We start from the raw sequence: 24,275 nt of genomic DNA on the forward strand, positions 1-24,275 counted from the left end.
TAAAATGCATCTTTAAAACTGTTACTATAAGTGTATACAAAAAATAAGAAGATAATAAACGAGGGTTGAATAAAACAGAATACCCAAGGTTCTCCCTCTCAGAAAAGGAATTGCTCTAAAAGGTACAAGATCACCATTTCCTACAGAAGAAACACTTTTATTTTCAATCTCAGTTACAAAGAGCAAATGGAAACTGCTGATGAGAAGAGACACCTTTTGGACCCACGGCAAAGGTTGCTTCAGGTCTGTCCGGCCAGACCACGTCATGCTTTATTTTCGTTGCTCTGGTTACATTCCCCACATGATACCTGGTCCTGGAGATCTCTGTGTTTATGACTCTTCCTACAAAGCTCCAAGTGCATGGACAGAACCTATTTCTGTGACTGTGGCAATGTCACCACTCAAGTCTCTTGCCAGATGAATGATAATTAAATATGGGGGGTGGGGGAGGGAAAGACTGGGAGTTTGGGGTTAGCAGATGCAAACTAGTAAATATAGGATGGATAAACAACAAGGTCCTATTGTGTGGCACAGGGAACTATATTCAGTATCCTGTGATAAACCAAAATGGAAAGAATATGAAGAAGAATGCATATATATGCATAACTGAGTCACTTGTCTGTACAGCAGAAATTAACACAACATTGTAAATCAACTCTACTTCAATAAGATTTTTTAGAAGGGGAGTAAATACAGCCTGTTGGTTAGACTGACTACCTGCTGTTACTTTTTTACTAAATAATGTATCAAATAATGCTGCAGTGTGTGCTCTACATCACAGAGATGTGCAGGAGAAAGCAAGCATACACGAGTTCACAGGTGCTGCAGAGGTCAGCATGTCCAAGCTCCAGAGTTTCACGTCTGGCAGGTGTCATTATACTGAGAAGCCCATAAACTGGAGAAGCAAAAGAAGCTGTTAGCATGGCTTGACTTTGATTCCACGGTTTGCTGTTCTGTGGGTCAGTCACGTCCCCGGAAGCCAAACGTGTACAGACAAGAGAAGCCTGCAGGTGCTGCCAGCTCTGGGCTCCAGTGTCAGATCCCAGACACTGGGATCATAAAGTACTCCTCTGTGCCCCAAGGGAGGGCATCCAGGCTCCTGGTTGGCAATAAAGTCCTCTTTTTCCATCTAGATGGGGACTTGGTGCGAAGCTTTCTATCCCTTTCCTTGTGGTGGGGGAAACATGGAACAAACACAGTGTCTTGTAAGTTTCTGAAGATAAAGGGAAAATCCATCTTACGAATGTCCTGTGTTCCCCAGGAGTGGCTGGAGAAACAGCCCTGCAGTTCCAAACACGCAGATGATTATAAACACCCACAGGAACACCCTGTCCACTACCATGGCCACGTATTTCCAGTCGTCCTCTACCTGAAAGACAAAAGTCAAGCAGCTGTAAAAAAAAATCAAAACCATGGGAGATAAGCTTTGTCTCATAAATAAGCTGCTTCCTTTTCACAGAAGATTTCCTGGCAATTTTAAAGCAAATATCCCCGTGATCCTGGTTAACCCGTGTCTCCTCTGTAGCACACAGGGAACTTCCGTTTGTCTGCAGAGGGTGGGTGCGTGCGCTCCATCAGTCCTGGGACAGCGGGCTGCAGAGTGAGCAGGCTTATGTGGGCACACAGGACCTCTCCTGACTGCAGGCAGCACCCCAGAAAGAGCTGCTCGGAGAGCTCCACTTCTGCGTTGACTGGAAAAAAAAATGCATAACCTAACAGTTGAGAATGATGTTTTATTCAGTGGATTTTCTGAGGAATTCAAGCCCGGGAGGCAGCCTCTCAGATCGCTCTGAGGGACTGCCCTGAAGAGGTAAGGGAAAAAAAAGTCAGGGCATAGAGGAAGTTTTGCAACAAAGACCAGGTAGCCGGAACATCAAAAGATTAGTTGTAGAGCATTTTGTTGCATTTGACTGCAACAGTAATCCTTTGATGTTCTGACCACCTGGATTTTGTGGCAAAACCTCCTATATATCCTGGTTCCCCCCATCCAATCTCCTGAGGTAAACCATAATGGAAAAGAATACCCCAAAAATGTATATATGTGTATAACTGAGTCACTTTGCTAGGCAGCAGAAATTAGTACAACATTGTAAATCAACTATACTTCAATTTTAAAAACGTTTAAAAAAAGATTACTGTTAATTAAAGAAAACCAGACATCTCAAGTTAAGGAATTTAGCGCTTTTCTATGTATGGGAAGAGGCAAGAGTCTGGGTTCACGGAAATCATTCCTTTGATATGCAACTTAGCTCTCTAGGGCCAGCATCCTTCTTTCCTCCACCCTGAATCCCCTCAGGGTGCACAGCTGGGGGTGACTGCAGTGGTTGATGGCTTGACGGGTGCAACGTCCTTCGTTTATTAATAGGACAGGTGACATTTCTCATCCACTCTTGTCATGGACACCACGGGACAGTCTGACTCCTTGGCAAGTCTGGGAAATGGGTTTGAGGCAGGGGGTGTAGGATGTGCGATGTGATGGGCCCCCCCCCCATCAGGAATAGGTGACCCTCTAGAACTCGGGATCACGCTGGTCAGGGAGAGCTCGTTACATCTCTCATGTCCTTCCTGTTCCCGACCTCCAAGAGCCCTACCTGGTGGTGATCAATTCAGCAGCAACTGTCCCCTAGTTTGACGAAGGTGTCACAACAGAGGGGAGTCCTAGGCTCACCTGGCCCCGATGTACCCCCTCCCCGACCTGTGTGACATGCAGCCCATGTCCGCCTCAGCACCAATGGGTGGACTTCAGGCCTGCAATGTCCTTTCATTAGGAGATAAGGATGATGGCTACTGCCATCAGGTCAGACCCAGACCCCTGGCGGCAGGAGTTTTCAGAGGCCCCCCAGCTAGTCATCCTGATGGTATGGAAAATTGGCATAAAGTTCTTGAGCTCTCTCTCTCTGGAGGATGAGGAGGTCCGAGCTGCTATAGTTAGACTCTGGGCCACAGAAGCGGACTGTGTTGATGCTAAAAATAACCCTGAGGTTCATTCAATCAGCACCTGGATCCCCGTCAAGTGGAGTAAGTGGGATTGGAGCTGCCGGAGGCTCACACCACCTTCCTCCCAGGCTCCCAGACTGTGACCAGCCCTGCAGGCTTTCCTCCTGCCCCTCAGCCGGCTTTTCCCTCTCCCACCCTTCCTTACGCAGGGGCTCTCAGTTTAATAAACCAAGGTTGCCCTGAGTGTTTATTTTAACCAGATTTTACTTGAGTTGACATTTCTGGAGGCAGAGATTTGCTCTGAGGCTACACCTTACCCCACCCCCTCCGCAGGGCGGTTCACCCATAACTGCATCATCACAGGACTGGCTTTTAGGGCACCACTCCCTGACCGTCTTGCAAACAGAACTCACATTGAAGATCTGACATGTCTATGCAGGGCCCCCAGGCCTGCTGCGGGTGAACAGGCTAGAAGACCCATACATTTACCTCCTTTATTTCATTTTGGTTCTTCATGTTTTCTGCTATGAATTGAACACTATCAATTACATCTTCGACTTCAGGTGAGGGCTCCAAATTTTCAGTCGTCCGTTGTAAAGGCTGATGACTTAACCGTCTCTTGCTGGTGGCGATCTCCCTGGACTTACGACAGTGGCAGCATTCTTTAAGAAGTTTGGGCTCTCTGCGACGATCGAACTTGACTTTGGCTGGCCTGCCAGAGAAGCCTTCGGGGTTTTTGTCATATCTTGTCCCCTTCCTCTTGTCCAGAGGCCTCCTCATCATCAGGATCTGGGGTAAGAGCCGGAGGAAGACTGCCTTCACCCACGTGGGCATGGTATGTGTGGTCGGGGTGCGGTAGTGGGTGTTCAACACAAACACCGTCACCACGATGGACAAGGTGATGAAGATCATGGTGAACAGCAGGTACTTGCCCACCAAGGGGATCACGAGAGACGTAGATGGGATGGTTTCTGTGATCACCAGCAAAAACACTGTCAGGGAAAGCAGAACTGAAATGCAAAGCGTCACTTTTTCACCACAGTCAGAAGGAAGGTAGAAAACCAACACAGTTAGAAATGAAACAAAGAGACAGGGGATGATCAGATTAATGGTGTAAAACATCGGCAATCTTCTAATGTAAAAAGAATAGGTTATGTCTGTGTATATCTCTTCACAACAGTTGTATTTTATGTCATGCTTGTAGCCAGAAGCATCGACAATTTCCCATTCACTGTTTTCCCAAAATTCATCCATGTCCACTTTAGAGCCAATGATTAGAAGATCAATTTCAGCTTTGTCATAGGTCCAGGAACCAAATTTCAGGGAACAGTTTTGATGATCGAAAGGGAAAAAAGTGATATCCATAGGACAGGAGCTCTTAAAAATAGCTGGTGGAGTCCAGGTTATCATGCCATCATATTTAAGAAGAGCTTTTGTCTTGCCTTTGACTTGGAAGTTGCCGACAGCACTGCAAAGTAAACCAGACACCATTAGTAACACCCTCTGTGCTTTGGGTCAGCCTGTACCAAAGGCAACTTTGGAAAGCCACTGGCTGTCAGATGCCCATACTTGTTGTAGAGAACAATGTCAGGCTTCCAGATCTTCTCCGCAGGAACGCGAAGAGTCTCAATGCCATCGTATTCCACTGGGTCCCAGCGCAATTTATAATCATTCCACATCTAAAGGGAATAGAAGTCAGTTTTTAAAAATTCTCGACTTTCTTCCAATGTTAATTCTATGTTGGTTCAACAACTTTTTGAAAATTTTCTTATTTAAAGAGTTGGTTTCCTACCAAAAGTTGGAAGATTAAATCCATGGGGAACAAGGTAGCTGAGCTGATTTGGGGTAAATATAGATATTAGATAAGTATCTATTGATTATTAATTAGCTAGCCAAGTTTACAGGCTCAGCTTCCATATTCCATGGACTATGTTCCATCTCTAGTAGCAATCCATTTCTAGTATTAAAAAGATAATTCAAGTGTATGATGATGGGTTTGTTACAAAATCTGCATAAAAGATTGAGACAGGAAGGAAGAACAAGATGGTATGACTGATAAAACCAGACGGTGGGAATCTAACCCAGAGCAGGATCAAAGAGTGGTCAAGAATCTGGCTCTGGAGCTCGAGATTCAGACAAAAATAGGAGACTTGAGAGCAGAAACCACCGAAGCAGAGTCAGAGAGAACTCTGTCACTAAGTTCTGCAGCATGAAGCCTCCACCCAGCCAGCCGTTACCAGATTGAACTTTGGGCTTTGGAGCTAGTTAATATTTTATGCTCTATCATAAGCTGGAGATGCAAAGAGGGAGTGCTAGTGGATTTTATCCATTTGACGTTGTTAAACTGACACACAAGTGTGACACAATTCCAAGAGAAGAACGTGTGACATAGACACGTACGTGACGTAGCCACAGATTGGTTTCCATGATCTGGTTTACTTCATCCTGGGAAGAAGAAACAATATTTTTTAGCCTCAAATGTACTTGCTAATAGAAGTGAATCTTAGAGCAAAAATTACAACTAAAAATAGCCAATCTGAGTTATTCATGCTAACGGAGGGAAAAAAAGCAGACTGAAAAGGCAATTTATAAAAGGCCCAAAATACAATATTTCCACACTGGTCCCAACCCTGTTGACTTTGAAATGTGGCTTTATGACTGTCTTTCAAATCTGATTGAAGTCCCACTTCTGTGAAGCCTTTCTGACCACTGCAGCCCATAAACATTTCTGATCCCATAAAAGGAAAGAAGGGAGAGAAGAGAGAGTGGGAGGGAGGGAGGGGAAGTCCTGCAGATGGCGATGGGTATCATTGCTTTTGCTATCTTCTTCCTCAGCTGTGCCCCAGCACCCTCTAGGTCCTGAGTCCTGAGCCCCACTGCCCCTCAAGGTGTCAGCCTCAGCTCACCATGGAGTTCTCCAGCTGGAACCTGCCACTCCCCAGAGCACTGCTCCCACACACACCACTGCCGATTGCTTCAATCATTCATTAACAAGTATTTATTGAGTGCCTACTGTGCGCTCTATAAATGCTGGGGCTACAGAAGTAATCAGGATGGAAAATATCCCTACCTACATGTGCCTAAGCTATTAGCTGGGGAGACAGAAAATCAATAATACATACATGGTATAATGTAAGATAGTGATAAGTCCCATGCAAAAAAATAAAGAGGGATTGAGTGGTGTGTGTGTCTGCACACACACGCACACACGTCTCTTTTAGACAGGATGATCCAGAAAGGTTTGTCTTAGGAGGTGGTTTAAGCAGGTACCTAAATGACCTGCAAAGAGTCCTGGGTCTCTTGAATAAAAGCATTCCAGGATGACATGCCAAATATAATATGTTCCTAATCAGCTACCACCTCTCAGTGGAGCAGCTACTGAAGACACGTCCAGAACCTTCAGCAGTCTCAGAGCGCAACACTTGGAGGCTATTGATGGTCACACAGTGGCCGGCAGTGGGTTCCCAAAACTTACCAACCTTGTTTCCCCAGACACATGAGCACCTTCGAGAGTAAACACCTCACACTGGCTGAGGAAGCTGTGGCCAGGGCTGGACACCAGCCCACTCTGGTTTGCTGCTCTGCAGTTCTCCATGCCCCCCAGAAAACGCTACCTGGAGACCTCACCAGCTTCCTCCTTCAAAGGGATTTGTGTCAAGTCATGATAAGCCCCAGGGTTTTAAAAGGTCAACAAAAGGAGTTACATTCATGGTTTTCTATTGGTCAGGGCAAGCAAAGAAGTGGACTATTACTTATCCATGACTTTACAATTACCCAAGTCTAAGGACAGTGTCTTCTGCTCATACCTTGTGACCAGCAGATTCAAGCAGGGGCCATGTCAATAAATCCATTGGCTGTCAGTCAGGAACGGACTAGCTCTAGCAGTCCAGAAATGTCTTGGAGGTAACAGTCATAAGCATCTTCCAACAACTGCTTCCTCTCTGTCCACTAATACACTGTTTAAAGAACTAGTGCACACTATGAACTAGAACGTTGTATTCTGAGAATTAAAATCATTTGGCAATATCATCCCAACAGTATTCCTGCCTCCCCATCTATACTTCCACAGCCTGGTGAACCTCCATGTGGTGTGGACCTGCTTCATGGTGGATGGACACCCTCAGAGGTGTCAGCCAAGTTTATGGGTCAGGACCGGGTCTGGAAAGTCGCATTCTCCATCCAATGCCAGATTGCACCTATGGTCATGGGAACTGCTATCAGACAGCCCAGCTGAAGGAGACCAGAGACCCACAGTACAACCCCACGTTCCTGAGACCATCACCCTGTGTCTCCTTCTTGGGAAAATAAAGTAGTTGACACCTGGTTCAATTAAAGGATTGGAGTTACAATCTCAAATGGACTAGATTCTGGAGAGCAGCAACAGACTCAGAGACTGAGATCAGAAAGGCCAGGTGGGCTACATTTTCAAAACCTTCATGTTTGTCATGTCAGATATGCCAGGCCATCGAAAACACTGGGCAGGGCCTTTTTCCTGGCCCCACGAGGGGGACAGTGGAAATACACTTACTCTGAAGATCATCCTCTCATTAGACTTTGTGGCCAAGTTCATTCTATGCAGCAGTAAACACCCTTCCATGTAGAGCTCTCTGGTGCTCTAAGGCCAAGCCTGAGGCCCAAACAGCAGCAGACGGCCTACAGTCTTCTAGAAGGGAGTTGGTAATTGTGCATCTGGGCTGTACTGCATCACAGTCATTCCCAGACCTCACCATGGCTCAGTGACAACAATGAATATGGCCCATAGGGACTTCTGGTGCCCCACATGAGGACAAGTAGACTCTAATACACCAATAAGAATTGCTATATTAATACTGGACAAAGCAGATGCAGAGGAAAAAAATTACTAAAGACAAAGAGGGACATTACATAATGAAAGAAGGATCAATCCACCAGGAAGACACAATGATCCTGACCATATATGCACCAAACAGCAGAGTCTCAAATTATATGGAACAAAAACTGATAGAGCTGAAAGAAAAAACAGACAAATCCCCAATTACAGTTAGAGACTTCAATATCCCTCTCTCAGCGACCAACAGAACTCAGTAAACTCAACAGAATCAGCAAAAATAGGGAAAATCTGAACAACATAATCAACCAGCAGAATTTAATTGACACATAGAGATACTCCACTCAAACACACCAGAATACACATTTTTTCAAGCATGCATATAATATTAACCAACGCAGAGCATATCCTTATCATAGGCTATGAAACAAACCTCAACAAATTTAAAAGAATTGGAATCATAGTGTGTTTCTGACCATAATGGAATCAAACTAGAAATCAATAACCAAAAGACAACAGGAAAATCTCTGAACCCATGGAAACTGAACTTCTAAATAATCCATGGGTCAAAGAGAATGTCTCAAAGGAAATTCTTTAAAACGCATAGAGCTGAATGGGAACAAAAATACAATGTATCAAAATATGAGGGACATAGCTAATAAAAGTGCTAAGAAGAAAATTTATAGCTAAATGCTTACGTTAGAAATGAGAAAAACTCTCAAGTCAATAACACAAGTTTCTACCTCAAGAAATTAGGAAAACAAGCACAAAATAAACCCAAAGCAAGTACAAGGAAGGAAAAATAAAGATAAAATAGAAATCAATAAAGTTGAAAAGGAAAACAATAAAGAATATCAATGAAACAAAGAGCTGATTCTTTGGGGGAAAAACAACAAAATTGATAAAACTTTAGCAAGACTGACAAAAATAAAAAGAGAGAAGACACAAACCACCAATATCAGGAATGAAACAGGAGCTATCATTACAGATCCTATAGCCATTAAAAAGTTAGATAATACCATGAGCAACTTTAATTTTATCATAAATTTGTCAATTTAAAAGAAATGGGCCCATTCCTCAAAAACCACAAACTAACTAACAAGGACGTACTGTATAGCACAGGGAAATATACTTAATATTTTGTAATAAACAATAAGGGAAAAGAATCTGAACAGTGATATAAATAGACAGTCTGAATACCCTATAGCCATTTAAGAATTGAGTTTATAATTAAAAAGCTCCTGGAAAAGAAATCTCTGGGCCCAGTAGGTTTCCCTGAAGAATTCTACCAAATATGTAAAGAAAAATCAATACCAACTTTCCACAATCTCTTCCAGAAAATAGAAGAGGAGGAAACAACTCCAAATCCTTTATGTGAAGCTAATATTATCCTGACACAAACCCAAACAAAGACATTACGAAAAAAGAAAATGACAGATCAATATCTTTCATGAACTTAGATGCAAAAATCATTAACAAAATATTAGCAAACTGAATCCAACAATGTATAAAAAGTTATACACCATGACTAAGTAGGATGCAAGGCTGGTTCAACATTCAAAACTTAATCAATGTAAGTTACCATATCAACAAACTAAAGAAGAAAAACCATGTGATCATATCAACTGATGGAGAAAAAGTTTTTTGTTTTTTTTTTGTTTGTTTTTGTTTTGGCGGTACGCGGGCCTCTCACTGTTGTGGCCTCTCCCGTTGTGGAGCACAGGCTCTGGACGCGCAGGCCCAGCGGCCATGGCTCACGGGCCCAGCCGCTCCGCGACATATGGGATCCTCCCGGACCGGGGCACGAACCCGTGTCCCCTGCATCGGCAGGCGGACTCTCAACCACTGCGCCACCAGGGAAGCCCAAGAAAAAGTTTTTGACAAAACTCAACATCAATTCATGATTAAAAACTCTGTGAAACTAGGAATAAAGGGAAATTTCCTCAACTTGGTAAGAGCATCTACAAAACAGCTACACCTAACTTTATACCAAATGGTGAAAGACTGAATGCTTTTTCCTTAAGACTGGGAACAGGAGAAGGATGTCTGTTGTCGCCACTCTTACTCAGCATAGTACTGGAAGTTCTAGCCACTGAAATGAAGCAAGAAAAAGGGGGAAAAGGCATAGACTGGAAAGGAAGAAATAAAACTATCTCTATTTGCAGATTATAAGGTTGCCTACAAAGAAAATCCCATGGAATCTATAAAAATGCTGAAACTAAGTGAGTTCAGCAAGATCTTAGGATACAAGATCAATATACAAAAGTCTTAAAATTCTATATACTAACAATGAGCATGGAGAAACCAAAATTAAAAGCATAATAGGGCTTCCCTGGTGGCGCAGTGGTTGAGAATCTGCCTGCTAATGCAGGGGACACGGGTTCGAGCCCTGGTCTGAGAAGATCCCACATGCCGCAGAGCAACTAGGCCCGTGAGCCACAACTACTGAGCCTGCGCGTCTGGAGCCTGTGCTCCGCAACAAGAGAGGCCGCGATAGTGAGAGGCCCGTGCACCACGATGAAGAGTGGCCCCCGCTTGCCACAACTAGAGAAAGCCCTCGCACAGAAACGAAGACCCAACACAGCCAAAAATAAATAAATAAACAAACAAATGTGGGGTTTAAAAAAAAAAAGCATAATACTATTTTCAGTCACTCCCAGATAAAACAAAATACTTACGTATACATGTAACAATACATGTATGGGATCTGTGTACTGAAAATTACAAAATCCTGAAGGAAGACGAGCTAAATAAATGGAGAAACATCCCGCATTCATGGACTGGAAGACTCAACAGAGTAAAGATGTCACTTCTCCCCAAACTGATCTGCAGGTTTAATGCAGTTCCTATCAAAATCAGGGCAATGCTTTTTGTGGACATAGGCAGCTTATTCTAGGCATAGGCCACAGAATAGCTAAGACAATCTTGACAAAGAAGAACAAAGTGGCAGGAATCACTCTAGCCAATATTAAGTCTTACTCTACAGCTACAGCCATCAAGATAGTGCAGTGTTGGTGGAGGGATAGTCACACTGATCAATGAAACAGAATAGAGGACCTAGAAATAGACCCACACAAATATGTTCAACTGATTTTTCACAAAGGTGCAAAACCAATTCAGTGGGAAAAGGATTGCCTTTTCAACAAATAGTGCTGGAGCAATTGGACACCCACAGGTCTAAAAAAAAAAATCTAGGTCTCATATCTTATATAAAAATTAACTCAAAATGGATCATAGTCTTAAACATAAGACATAAATAAAACTTTTAGAAAAACATAGGAGAAAACCTATAGGATCTGGGATAAGGCAAAGAATTACTAGGCTTGATGCCAAAAGCATGACATATAAAAGGAAAAATTGATAAATTGGACCGCATCAAAATTAAAAACTTCATGTGAAAGCCCATGTGAAGAGGAAGAAAAGATAAGCTACAAACTGGGCTAAAATATTTGCAAACCACAAAACTGGCAAAGCACTTGCATCTAGAATATAGCCAGAACTCTCAACACTAAATAGTAAAAACAAACAATCCAACTGGAAAATGGGCTTAAGGACGTGAGCAAACATTTCACCTTAGAGGATATGAAGATTGCAGATAAGCACATGAAAAGAGGTTTTATATCATTAATCATTAGGGAAATGCAAATTAAAACCACAATGAGATATCGTTTCATACCTAATATAACTCAAATAAAAAACACTGACAATACTGGCAAAGCTGTAGGATCACTCACATATTGCTGGTGGGAATGTAAAAGGGTACAGCCATTCTGGAAAGCATTTTGGCAGTTCCTTTTAAAACTAACACACAACTACCACAAGACCCAGGAATTGCACCCCTGGGCATTTATCCCAGAGAAATAACGATTAATGTTCACCCAAAAACCTGTACACAAATGTTCATAGCAGCTTTATTTGTAAAAGACCAAAACTGGAACCAGCCCAAATGTTCTCCAACCAATGAAAGGTCAATCAAAGTGTGCTCCATCAATACCATGGAATACTACTCACAGCAAGAAGAAATGACTCACCAAACTTATTGTGGCAACCACTGCATGATGTAAGTCAAACCACTATTCTGCACACCTTACTTATACAGTGTTGTATGTCAAATATATCTCAATAAAACTGGAAGAAAAAAAAGAAGAAATGAACTATTGATACAAGCAACAACTTGGATGAATGTCTAAAGAATTATGCTGAGTGGAAAAGCCAGTCCACAAGGTTACATACTGTGTGATTCCATTTATGTATAGCTTTCCTGAAACAACAAAATTTTAGAAATGAAAGATACAGTAGTTGTTGTTGTTGGTCAAAGAAAGTATACAAGGGCTCTATTATTTCTTACTGCAAGTGAATCTATGATTATTTCAATAAATAAAATTTCAGTTAAAAAACTACATTTCTCAAGACTTTCTTGCAGCTAGGGGTGGTCAATGAGCTAGGAAGCAGAAGCTGTCAGTAGGACTTCTAATAAAACTCCTTAAGGAAGTCACAGATGTCTGGTATGTGCCCCTTTCTCTCTTGCTCCTGCTTCTTGCCAAGAATGTGAATATGATGAGTGAACATCAGCAGTTATCCTGGACCACAAGGCAACACTGAGGGAACAAATCACATGCTAAGGATGGTGACATAGAAAGATAGAAGGAACCTTGGTCCCTGTCACAGTTTATGCTTTTAGCATCATAGCTCATGTGATTAACATCCTCAGGAGTTGTGCAGTGCACAACCTGGGCAACCAAACACCGTGATGCAACCACTACCACGAAGCCACCTGGTATTAACCTGGGCTGTTAACCTTTAGATTTCTATTACATAAGAAAGAAATAAACTTGTTTTATATAAGCTGAGAGAGCATGTGTGTGTTTTTCAATCTCTGATAGCAGCCAAATGCAAATACCAAAATCTGTATTTAGCAATCCTCCACCCACCATCTTCAGAACAATGTCCTGAAAGGGTGAATAGATCATGGATTTGAAGTGATGCTGTATCACAAACTTTAGGGGTCACTCAGTCCAGTTCTCCATTCATAACAGCCCGATTCATACCAAGTGTGGTTTCCAGCCTGGTAGGAGACCAGTAACCAGTGCTAAGCTATTTGAGGGGAGAGGGGAGGCGGGATTAGAATAGGTACTAAATAAATGTTTATTAAAGGAATTAGTGGGCCCATCTAAGTGAGATAAAACATCTGGCTTACTTTTTTTTAAACCAGTATTTATCAGCATATACACACTTCCAGCTTGGGCCAGAAGCTAGAGGATCAGGTCAGGGTCAGCCCAGTCCACTGGGAAGCACGGACCGGAGAAACATGGTGAGCTCGGACTTCATATCCATAACTGAGGTCTTCCCCCAGGTGCACCTGGAGCCACCACTGTTTCTCCAGGCAAAGCTGAGAGGAAGGAGGCACTCCCTGCCGCCGTTCAGGGTCTGGGCTGCTCCCTCGGTCTGTGCACCATTGTCTCAGAGATGCTCGGGACGTCCCTTACCCCTTACGTCCTGAGCCTGCCTATTCCTGGAATTTGGTCCAAGTCCAGTGCCTCAGGCCAGCCTGCGCCCTGCCATGCCTTGAAGCCCAGAACCCTGTCCTCTGTTAGGGTATCAGGTCCCACACCTCCTCTCTCAGCAACTAGGGTGTGAAGATTATTCAAAAGAAAGAACTCTAGTCCTCTTTGCCCCTTAAACAGGGTAGCAATAAATTAAACTAAGACCTCCAAATTCCCATCAGATTTTCAGGGCTGGATGGAACCCTATGTGAAACAAGGTGAATTTTCTCTTTCTTCTATAACAAAGGAGACTTAAAGCAATTCTTCTTATACGGAGTCAAAAGAGCATGAGCTTTGGGGTTGAACAGTGTTGATTGAACCCCAGTGCCACCATCTGTAACTGTATGACGTTGGGAAAGTTTCTTATCTGAGATTTCCTCTCCCCAGCTGTAAAATGCAGATGACAGCCACTAAGTGTGGACACTGGTGCGTAATAGGTGCACAATGAAGTTAGCTCCCTTTGTATTCCCCCTTCAAATGCCCTTTCACTTCTTTGTTTCATAAACTGGTTCTGAGAGCATTTCCAGAAAACCATCGCCTTAAGGAGAATAATGACAGCAACCCTGGGAAGAGTGGATCCCTCCCAACGGGCTGGCTTTGAAGGGCAGCACTCTGTAGATTTTTGCCTGTTTGTGTTCAAAAATCCCTTTATTTACCCAGTGCAGTGAGTGGGAATTGCTTGGACCCTTCAGAGTTGGGGCCTCTGAGGCCTCGTGGTGCCCACCCTGCACTTACCACGTCGGCCAGCTGTGTGATGGCCACTTCAAAATGCACAGTGACTGGGTCAGAAACGTTTTCCACGGGCCTGATGAACTGGTTATAATGAGCAAACAGTTTGTGAAAGAGCCTCTCCTCGGACGCACAGCCTGCACATCCTGCGGCACCATACAGAGAGAGGGGTTAGAGAAGCAGAAAGGATGCTGGCTGGTGGGGAGGTTCCAGGGGCTTCCATCCGGGAAGGCGGGTGCAGGACACCAGCTTCCCCCAGCACCACTGCACCTGCCCCTCCTGGCCATGCTACTCCCCTTCACCACCGAGATGAAAAGAGTAATACCGGCATCTCAGGACTAGTGCGCTAGCAAACAAAACGATGCTGGTAAGAGCACTTCGAAAGTCTATGGTAGCACAGTGTAAAGGGATAGGTAGACACAGGCTTGAGCTGTTCAGTCGTGTCACTGAACAGAACTCTCCGTCTTACTGATCCGGTAATTAAAGAGAAGTCCTGCCCTTTCTTGTCAAAATACCGATCTGACTGGTCTCTGTTTCTACAACCAGCAGGGTGTGTAGCTGGGCAACCTTCTTCAATCAAACTTAAATAACTAGTAATTTCATTAAGGTCTTAAGCCCTCCTCCTTTTTAAAATCAATTTTGAATTTCAGTTCTTGGAGATGTGTGAGAGTGCAAAGTTTTTAAGGAAAATTTACTTAAAATATTTTTTATAGAATCCCCAAAGTTCTTAAACAATAGCACTTTCAGTCATTAAATTTAGACAATAATGTAACGCATGTCTCTTTGTATTTTCCCAAGAATGCACTAAATGTAGGTTACTTGCTTTCATTTGACATAATTCATCTCATTAAGGCCCCCTCTATATTTTTCCTTATAGAATTCAAATTTGATACCTGAAATACTATTCTATAAATTTCCCAAAGGGATTTATACCCTGAAAGAAAAAGAATTTAAGGGGCTGAACAACTCATTAGGCAAAAACAAAGGAAAAGATAGCTGTTATATTACTAAATAAAAAATGTTGTTTGACAGATGCATTTGGAAACACTGAGATTTCAGCAGGAAAGGGCAATTTTAGACGTAAAACATCATTGTCTGCCATCCTAATTAATAAAGATAGAAATATTGCTACATAAAACAGATAATTAAAAAATCCTCCTGTTACCCATTTTCCTCCTTTGAGGTTTTTCTTTTCCTTTGAGACATTTCAGATAAACCCTCCTTGAGTCTTGACAAGCAAGTCCCTGCAAAGCCGACAGCACGTGGAAATGTGGCTTTGTGGACATGGACAGAGCAGCAGCTGTCCGTTTCTAAGCCTTAACTTTGAAAATGAATGATCTTACTCTTAGGACACATTTCCCAAAATGAAGATGATTACCTGCAAAATGGAAGGGTTCACAGACTGAGGAATAGTATCAGCTCATAAACCACAGTTTTGAAAAAATATTAAATACAGGTAAAGAACTTGAATACATCCATAGTGGAGATGGAGAGAAAACTGTACCATTGTTATTTTTGCCTATTTTTCATTGGGAAAATAAAACAAAACATGGTTTACAATGTTTCCTTGTCCTCCCCATCCCATCCCCCCGAAATCTCATTTTACATGTTAAGCCAGCCAACTAAAAATGAATAGATTAATTAGCAGTTATAAGAGGAGCAATTCCTGTGCAGACACTCTACATATTTATCCATAGCATATCTCATCTCTGCTCAGTCAAGCACAACTAGAAAAGGAGGAAAATAAAACCAGGAAATACACGTAGCTAAAAAGGGAATATGAGAACAAGCGGAAATAAAACCTACCTCTGAAGCAAAGTGTGAATACATACCACCAGAGACACAGCCCAAAGTGAAGGAATCCCTGTCCCTCGCGGGGCAGCATGTTTAAAACACACTCTGATTTCTTTTTCTAGTCAAAGGATTGTGGAAAACAAAGAGCTATCAGGCAGCCACTCACACCGGACCTTTAAATCACCAGAGTCCCCTGCAGTCCAAGTGTCTTCTGTGAAATGAAAACCTTCATAAACATAACATGGTCGTTCCCAATATCAGAGACTAAGGTCAACCAAGAGGGCAGATAAAAAGGACTCAATCTGATGTCAGATGAGTCAGCCCATTTCCTGACACCCTACATCTCTTCTCGTGCAGGAACGAGAGAAGCAGGATGGGGGTGTTGGGCAGACAGCACCGGGAGGGGACAGAAAACTGTGATGTGCTTAGTGTATCTTTGTAGTGCATCTTTTCCCAGCCCCGGTCCTGAGGGGAACAAACACACGTCTCCTGAGCTCCAGCTGTAGGTAAAGCACCAGCCAGGTCCCGACCAGTGTATTCTGATTCACTGAGATCTCTAGCTCATCAGGGCTTAACCTTGTTACCAGAAAACATTGTAGAATAGGAGTCCTGGTAAAGTGCGCCTCACAGAGAACAGGATTAATTTGGTTCTGTCTGACTTCTAATGCCTCGTCCTTCTGAGTTTAGGAATCACCCTCCAGGACTAGAGATTAGCTGTCTGAGAATGAGAAGAACAAATACTGAACACAGGATGCTGTCTAGACGGTTCTATGTTTATTTATACATCCTTGTCACAAACTGGTTTTCTTAGCATTTGCTTCTTTCCTCTATAAGTTTAGTGTCAGTAACATTCTGATGAGTTAGGCCTTCTGGTCAGATTTTGGTGTTGGTTAAAGGGGAGTTAGCAACAAAATGAAAAGGCAACCTACAGAATGGGGGGAAATATTTGCAAACCATGTATCTGGAAAGGGGTTTATATCCAAAATATGTAAGAAACTCATAAAACTCAATAGCAAATAAATACATCCCAGTTGAAAAATAGGACCTGCACAGACATTTTTCCAAAGACACAGACGGCCAATGGGTATATGCAAAGGGGCTCAGCACCACTAATCATCAGGGAAATGCAGATCAGACCACAATGAGCTATCACCTCACACCTATTAAGGTGGTATTATAAGAAGAAAAGAGGTAAGAAGTGTTGGTGAGGACGTGGAAAAAAGGGAACCCTTGTGCATTGTTTGGAATGTAAATTGCTGCAGCCACTATGGAGAACAGTTTAAAGGTTCCTCAAAAAATTCAAAAATAGAACGACCATATGATCTAACAATCTCACTTCTGGGAATATATCCAAAGGAAATGAAATCAATTTCTCAGAGAGATATCTGAATTCCTACGTTCATTGCAGCATTATTCACACGATATGGAAACAACCTGGTGTCCATCGATGGATGAATGAATAAAGAAGTTGTAATATACATATACATATATGTGATGGAATATTATTCAGCCGTGAGAAAGAAGGAAATCCTGCCAAAGGCGACAACATGGATGGACCTGGAAGACATTATGCTGAGTGAAATAAGCCAGAGAAAGACAAATACTGTATGATCTCACTTTTGTGTGGAATCTAAAAAGGTCAAACTCATAGAAGCAGAGCGCAGGACGGTAGTTGCTAGGAGCTGGGGTGCGGGTAACGGGAAGATGTCGGTTGAAGGGTACAAACTTACAGTCACCAGATGAACAAGTTCTGGTGATCTAACGTACAGTACGGCGGTGACTACAGTTATCGTATTCTTGACATTTGCTACGAAAATAGACCTCAAGTGTTCTTACCACCTCTCCATCACACACACACACACGCGGTAACTGAGTGACGATGTGTTGGGCTGATTGTGGTGAGCATTTCGTAATGGAACATATGTTAAATCATCACATTGTACACCTTAAACATACACACTTTTTATTCATCAACTATACTTCAATAAAGCTGGGGGAAAGGAGTCAGAGCCTAAGATGGTCTCTCAGGGACCTCCTATCAAAACATTCCATGACATCATCACAGAAACTGTACACTTGGCAATTGTGCAGACTTCAGACTAACGGTTTCCCTCAAAATTCTATTGGCCTCCTATCTCTTGTGGGAACGAAAAAGGAACGATCATTTATTTAGCACCAAACTTAGACCGGGCATTGGGCTGGGTGCCTCAGATATGTCACTTTAAGATGTTACTCAAATTCTCCTCTTAGCAGATGGGCTTTTTGTCCTTTGCTGAAGTGTCCTGTAGAGTTTGCAGAGAGAAGGCGTCAGGACAACACTTTATCATTATGGATAAAAAGCCACCTTACATCCCCAAATGGGGCAGTGCCTCCCTAGTTTTTAGGGTAAAACCCAAATCAGGCTGGCTGTTTTCAAAGCTCCAACACTTTCTATTGCCCAGACTTTGATTGGTTTGTTCTTCACACTTTCTAATGGATACAGTCTTTCAGGAAAACTGTGGTCTCAGGTCTTTTGTTTTATCCAACCATCCTTCTCTGTGGCCATCACCTGTCAGCATAAAGAACCCCTGTAGAGGAAGGATTCTCTGGGATGGTCCCCCTTTCCTCCAGGAACCTGCAGGCATCTGTCCTTGTTGCCAAGGACAACAAGGGGTGTCACAGAGGAACCTCACCAGAGGGGAGGAGTGTCACAGAGGAACCTCACCAGAGGGGAAGGAGGCAGAGGAAAGAATGTGGACTTTGGAGTCAGACCCGGATTTGGACCCTGGCCCTGATGCTCACTTGGCGGATGCTGAGCAAGTTACTGAAGCTCCCTCAGCCCTGTCCTCATCAGAGAAATGTGATTAAATTTGGTAACATAAATCGTTTAATCTCTCCCTACCCAATTTTTCATGGAATTTTCACTCCCTCTCTTACCAGTACAAATAGGTAATACAACTAAGTCACTTTCAGGCCTGAATATACTTTAAATATATATCTTAAAATATTTAAAAAATATATTCAGAAAGAATATATTTTAACAGCTTGTAAAGAAAATACATTCTCCCATTCAAAGAAAACATTTAAACTATCCCCTCATCATCAGAAAAATGCTTGAGTTTTGTCACTGAATTATGGGTTTATAGCCTGCTTCAAACCGCTTTTGAAAATTGCAGAGAAAGAGGTTAAAACCAAATATACAGGAAAAAAAAATAAGCACACTTCCAAAGAAAAGAATTTTTTTTAATTCAAGTAACAAAAGATTTAAAGACAATTTTTCTCTCCCTGCGGTTGCTGGATACCATTTCACATTCACGTTCTATAAGCAGTTTTGTTTTTTACATCTTTATTGGAGTATAATTGCTTTACAATGGTGTGTTAGTTTTTGCTTTATAACAAAGTGAATCAGTTATACACATACATATGTTCCCATATCTCTTCCCTCTTGCGTCTCGCTCCCTCCCACCCTCCCTATCCCACCCCTCCAGGCGGTCACAAAGCACCGAGCCAATATCCCTGTGCCATGCGGCTGCTTCCCACTAGCTATCTACCTTACGTTTGGTAGTGTATATATATGTCCATGCCTCTCTCTCACTTTGTCACAGCTTACCCTTCCCCCTCCCCATATCCTCAAGTCCGTTCTCTAGTAGGTCTGTGTCTTTATTCCTGTCTTGTTTAGCCTTGTTGAACCTGTTTTGTTTAGCCTTGTTGAACCAGTCTTTATTCCTGTCTTGTTTAGCCTTGTTGAACCAGTTTTGAGTGCTGATCACGGTTTATGGAGGTGGAAAGGCTGCCGGGAGATGAGAGGTTAATTGACACGGGACGAGCTGGCCGGGCGTTCTTCCTTCCTTGCATAACCTGCACCCTCTCACCCCCTTATTCCTCTCAGCCAGTTCCAAAAGGAAAAAGGAAGAAGCCATGGATCTTAACTTTCTTCAAGACCATAAACATCTGATAAAAACTATGGATCCTCTGCTCCCCCCTGCCCACCTGTGTGCATCAAACACCATGCGCCATATGATACCCGCGGGCCCCAGACCCGTGGAGGGCAGCTGGGCAGACAGTAGCCGTAGCTGGCTTCATCGTTTCCCAGGATCTGTCCCTAGTCACTCCACATTTTCGCTTTTTAAAATAACATATTCTAAAGAGCTAATGTGTCTGGAAATTGATAGCCTTCAGAGACTAATTGTTGGGCTCCTTTTTGGTTTTTATTCATAGAAGCGAACTTCAATTTGGAGGTTTTCTGAGGAAAAAAAAGTGATACTGTTTAATATGAAACTTTGTATTAATATATTTTAAGCTTTTCCTCCCTAGATACTAAATTAAAGCCATTGCTTCATTCTACTCTAAAAATAAAGGAGACTATTTGATATGGTTGCATAAAATTTGTTATGTTTTTATTGGAAGTTTCAGGGGTTTGGGGCATAGAAACTGCACGAATGAACATTTCACTGACCTTTTTCCACCTGTCTGTTCTCTTTAAACTCCAAACAAGAAGACTCTTTAGTTGTCCCTAAAGAAATGTAAAGGAAACAACCCTTTAAACATGTATTATTTATAAATCATTGCAGCAAAACATTATCAATAATTTAATGATCCCATCTGCTTGGCTTTGTCTTTTTATATTTAAAAAACCCACTGTCATTAAACACTCACATGTTTAATATCCCTAGTCAGTAGTATTTCAAATCCACCCCAATTGACATTTCCCACCCTAGAAAAATAAAATAGCAGAAGGGGAGTATTCAAATTCAATGATCATTTTAGACCACAAAGAGAGAAGGCGTCAGGACAACACTTTATCATTATGGATAAAAAGCCACCTTACATCCCCAAAGAAACATTTAATAAATAGCTCATAAGAGAGGCTCAAATGAACTGTACAACCTTTTGTCCACGTACATTTTAAGAAAAAGAGAAAGCCTTAGGACCTGGGCTGGGGTCAAGCTCACTGAAACGTTCAGACGTTGAATAAGAGTGACAGTGCTCACTCAGCACTTCTCGGCCAATCACCAGGCTAAGCCCTGTACCATCTCTCTTTTAATCCTCGCAGCATCCCTAAGAGGTGAGACCCAGTTTTGGAAGTGAGGACATTGGCCCTCAGACTGGTTAAGTAACTTGCTTACAGGCCCATCAGAGCGGCTGCATGGCTGAGTTAGGATTCCAATCTAGGTCTGTCTGATTCTAAAGGCAATGCTTTCACCTTAAAGCTATACTCAAGTGCTTTTTAGATCCATGAATACTTTATAAGTTCAATATATTTTTAGAAGGTTGTTACTGAAAAGGGCCACAGTTAGCACTAACTTCATTATCATTCACGGTGCATCTCTCACGTGAGCTGAGGGGGCCATGGCTAATTTGTACAGGGAGTTGAAATGATGGACACAGTACCAGAGACAAGTGAAAGCCCAGGAGATTGCCCTGCTTAGGGCTCAGGCTGACATCAGGCAAGCTCCCTGCTCCGGGAGAATGGGATCACAGCCACATCCATGTCTGGGGGTGCTGTTGCCAGCTGTGCCGTGCACATCACTAAGTACCACACTTTCCCAGCCAGGGTGATTCCTACACAGGACTTTGGGGATTTTGTAACTTCCCCAGCCTTTTCACTGCAGTAAATGAGCAGCAATTATCTCTGGGCCCAACAAGGCAGAAAGAAATGTGTTTAAATCATAAATCTCCTCAAAGGAAGAGTCAATTCAAGGTTACCGTTGTCCCAGGACCCAGCAGTTATAAAATGTACTCCACTAGAGTAGACCCAGCTCTATAACTGTAAATGGGAACAACAGTACCAATCGCTATTAGTTTCCTATGACTGCTCTAAGAAATTACCCCAAACTTGGTGGCTTAATACAACCTCATAGTTCCAGAGGCCAGCAGTCCACAATCAAGGTGTGGGCAGGGCCATGCTCCCTCTGAAGGCTTTAGGGGAGGATCCTCCCTTGCCTCTTCCAGCTTCTGGGGGCTCCAGGTGTTCCTTGGCTTGTGGCAACATCACTCCAGCCTCTGCCTCTGTCTTCACGCGGCCTTCTGCTCTCTGCCTGTGCCTTCTCCTCTTTGCCTCTTGTAAGGAAGCCGTTCATTCAATTTAGATCCTACTGGGTAATCCAGGGTAAACTCATCCCGAGAGCTGTAACTTGATCACATCTTGCAAAGACTCTTTTTCAAAGATGGTCGCATTGACATGTACCAGGGGTTAGGAGACAGACATATCTTTTTGGGGGCCACCATTCACCCCACTACAGCATCCCACAGGATTGTGGTGAGGATCTAATCGGAAAAGGTAGATAATAGCAGCTACTGATGTACCATAGGGACAACGCACACTGATTTTCTTCTTCCAGAGAGCAACATTTCCACGTGTACAGCAAACCTTGGGGACCAGTGGGGAGGCCCAGAAAGTCAGACTGCTTTTACCTAAAATGATACAGATCTTGTTCTTTCAAAGAAGAAAACCTGAAAAGTCACTTAGATGACGTTTTCTGGTGAGCAGCTCTCAACTGTCAGTGTGCAGCAGAATCGAGAGTAGGAGGCATCCTTAAAAGGTCGGATTCCGGTGCCGTCCTCAGAAATTCCGATTCACAGGCCTGGGGTGGGACCCAGAAGCCGCATCTTTAAAAAACCCCCCAGCTGATCCCAAGGCAGCCTGTCCTCTGGAGGGCTGCCGGCAGATCCCCCACAGCCCACCCGCGCAGTTCTGATGTTACAGGGTCAGACGTTTCTGGGTCACACGCGTCCCAGCAAATTTGCATGTCACAAGATAAAAATGTTAGAGATAGTCTGAAGCTGCCATACGGGCACCGTGTTGTGTGTAAAAAAGGCTAATTCAACCTGGGTATTGGCTAAGTCCTGCTATGTTCTGGGCACCGTGATAGATACTGAAATATACTTGTAGAAAATACACATTTTTTTCAAGTACTCACGGCACATTTACAAAAGCTAAACTCTTCTTAGGAACCAACAAAGTCTCAACAAGTATCAAAGAATATATACCGTACAGAAGATTCTCCGTCCATAAAAACGCAAAATAGAACATCAATTCCAAGAGAATTCCCCCAACTTCCCTTTTTTGCAGGTCTTAAATGTTATCTCCGCCTTTTATTTTTTAGGGTTGGGAGGAGGTAAAGCTAATAATGAACAGAACTCTTCGGGCTCGGGTTTCACCAGCTGGAGCATAGCTGAGATCCTTTTAATCTCAGGTCCTTATCTGCACCAGCCGTGCAGAGAGCTGCGCTCCCCAAGCCTGTCAGGCTGCTGTCAGGGCCCCCAGGGGGAGCTTGGCCACCCCAGGCCTTCTCGATTCTTTGCTGAGCACGGCTGTCTTCCCAAAGCCAGGACCGTCATGGGTCTGAGGTCGGGGGAGGGGGATGAGGGATGGGGCCAGAAGGAGTCCGGGCAGGGGGCGCCGGAAAGAACCCCCCCTCCACCAATGACCCCAGCAACGTGATAGAGCACGGCTGCTCGTGCCCGAGGCCTCACCCAGACTTTCATAAACCTTCCAACAAGGGTGTCAGCCGTGCCACCGGCCAGGCACAGCCTCCATCTGCAAACCCCAGCACGCTCTTTCCTGGAGCTCTCACGTCAGAGCACCTCCCTCTTCCTTGAATCGAAAAGAGATGTTGCCTGGGAAGCCCCATGTCCAGACGCAGAGATGCCAGCTCATAGATTAACTCACAGAGGAGATCAAACCTGTGGGAAAGGAAGTGGACTCTGGCCTAAAAGGAGACGTCAAGGCAGCGTGCTGGAGGCCACCATGGTGGGGTCGAGAGATCTACTGACACCACCACCGGCCCCCTTCACAGAGAGACCCTAATGGAGTCACCTTACCTGTCCAGGCTGCCATTTCTTCCTTAAGATGGGGTGACGCGACTGGATGGATGCAAGGCCTTATCCAGCTCTCTCAGCTGTACTCAATACAGTGACAAGAGCAGATACACGGTGGTAGCCTAATGCGCTAGTGTTGTCATTTAAAAAATATAACAAGGGGGCTTCCCTGGTGGTGCAGTGGTTGGGAGGTCTGCCTGCCAATGCAGGGGACATGGGTTCGAGCCCTGGTCCAGGAAGATCCCACGTGCTGCGGGGCAGTTGAGCCTGTGTGCTACAACTACTGAGCCTGTGCTCTAGAGCCCGCGAGCCACAACTACTGTAAAAAAAAAAAAAAAAAAAAAAGAAGGTATCAGAGCATTATTACATAAATTCCACTCCCCTTCTCTAAACTTTACCTGGAGAGGGAATGATACTGGAGATGCACAAAGAATTAGTTATGTGAGTTAGTCGTGCAAGAGAGCTGCCATATGTCACGTTTAGAATTAGACCTTCCTAAATGTAAACAAACCAAGTGAGCAATATGAAGAGTGTATTACAGTTGCGCATAAGTATTCCCAAGGCCCCCACCCCGGCCGAGCAGGGTGATCCAAGAGAGGAAGCCATCCAAGCATGTTCCAAAAATCACGAGAGCACATATTCTATCAGCTGGTAAAACCCAGCTA

The 24,275-nt window shown here is 43.5% G+C and overlaps 1 protein-coding gene and 1 long non-coding RNA gene across 2 annotated transcripts; both read right to left on the reverse strand.

Moving 5' to 3' along the window:
- Positions 1–142: 142 nt before the first annotated feature.
- CHRNA6 (cholinergic receptor nicotinic alpha 6 subunit) lies at positions 143–16,230 on the reverse strand. Its single transcript, XM_004327076.4, has 6 exons — positions 15,823–16,230; positions 14,023–14,162; positions 5,338–5,382; positions 4,507–4,616; positions 3,427–4,405; positions 143–1,369 (listed from the first exon to the last, which is right to left on the reverse strand). Exons 1-6 carry the CDS (start codon positions 15,899–15,901, stop codon positions 1,238–1,240), a joined length of 1,485 nt encoding a protein of 494 aa, XP_004327124.1. The 5' UTR covers positions 15,902–16,230; the 3' UTR covers positions 143–1,237.
- Positions 16,231–19,017: 2,787 nt separating this feature from the next.
- On the reverse strand, positions 19,018–23,364 carry LOC109547636 (uncharacterized). The gene is made up of 3 exons (XR_002173471.2): positions 23,266–23,364; positions 20,246–20,302; positions 19,018–19,579 (listed from the first exon to the last, which is right to left on the reverse strand). It is a non-coding gene; the product is annotated as an uncharacterized lncRNA (long non-coding RNA).
- Positions 23,365–24,275: the final 911 nt, after the last annotated feature.

Source organism: Tursiops truncatus, chromosome 21 (genome assembly GCF_011762595.2).
Source record: "Tursiops truncatus isolate mTurTru1 chromosome 21, mTurTru1.mat.Y, whole genome shotgun sequence".
NCBI classification, from domain to species: domain Eukaryota; kingdom Metazoa; phylum Chordata; class Mammalia; order Artiodactyla; family Delphinidae; genus Tursiops; species Tursiops truncatus.

Excerpts from the sequence above, each read along its gene's own strand:
- CHRNA6 (XM_004327076.4), bottom strand. The coding sequence starts at position 15,901 with ATGCTGCCCCGCGAGGGACAGGGATTCCTTCACTTTGGGCTGTGTCTC. Across the intron at positions 14,163-15,822 it reads ATTCACACTTTGCTTCAGAG|GATGTGCAGGCTGTGCGTCC; the intron begins GTAGGTTTTATT and ends ATGGTGCCGCAG. Across the intron at positions 5,383-14,022 it reads TCACACAGCTGGCCGACGTG|GATGAAGTAAACCAGATCAT; the intron begins GTAAGTGCAGGG and ends TCTTCTTCCCAG.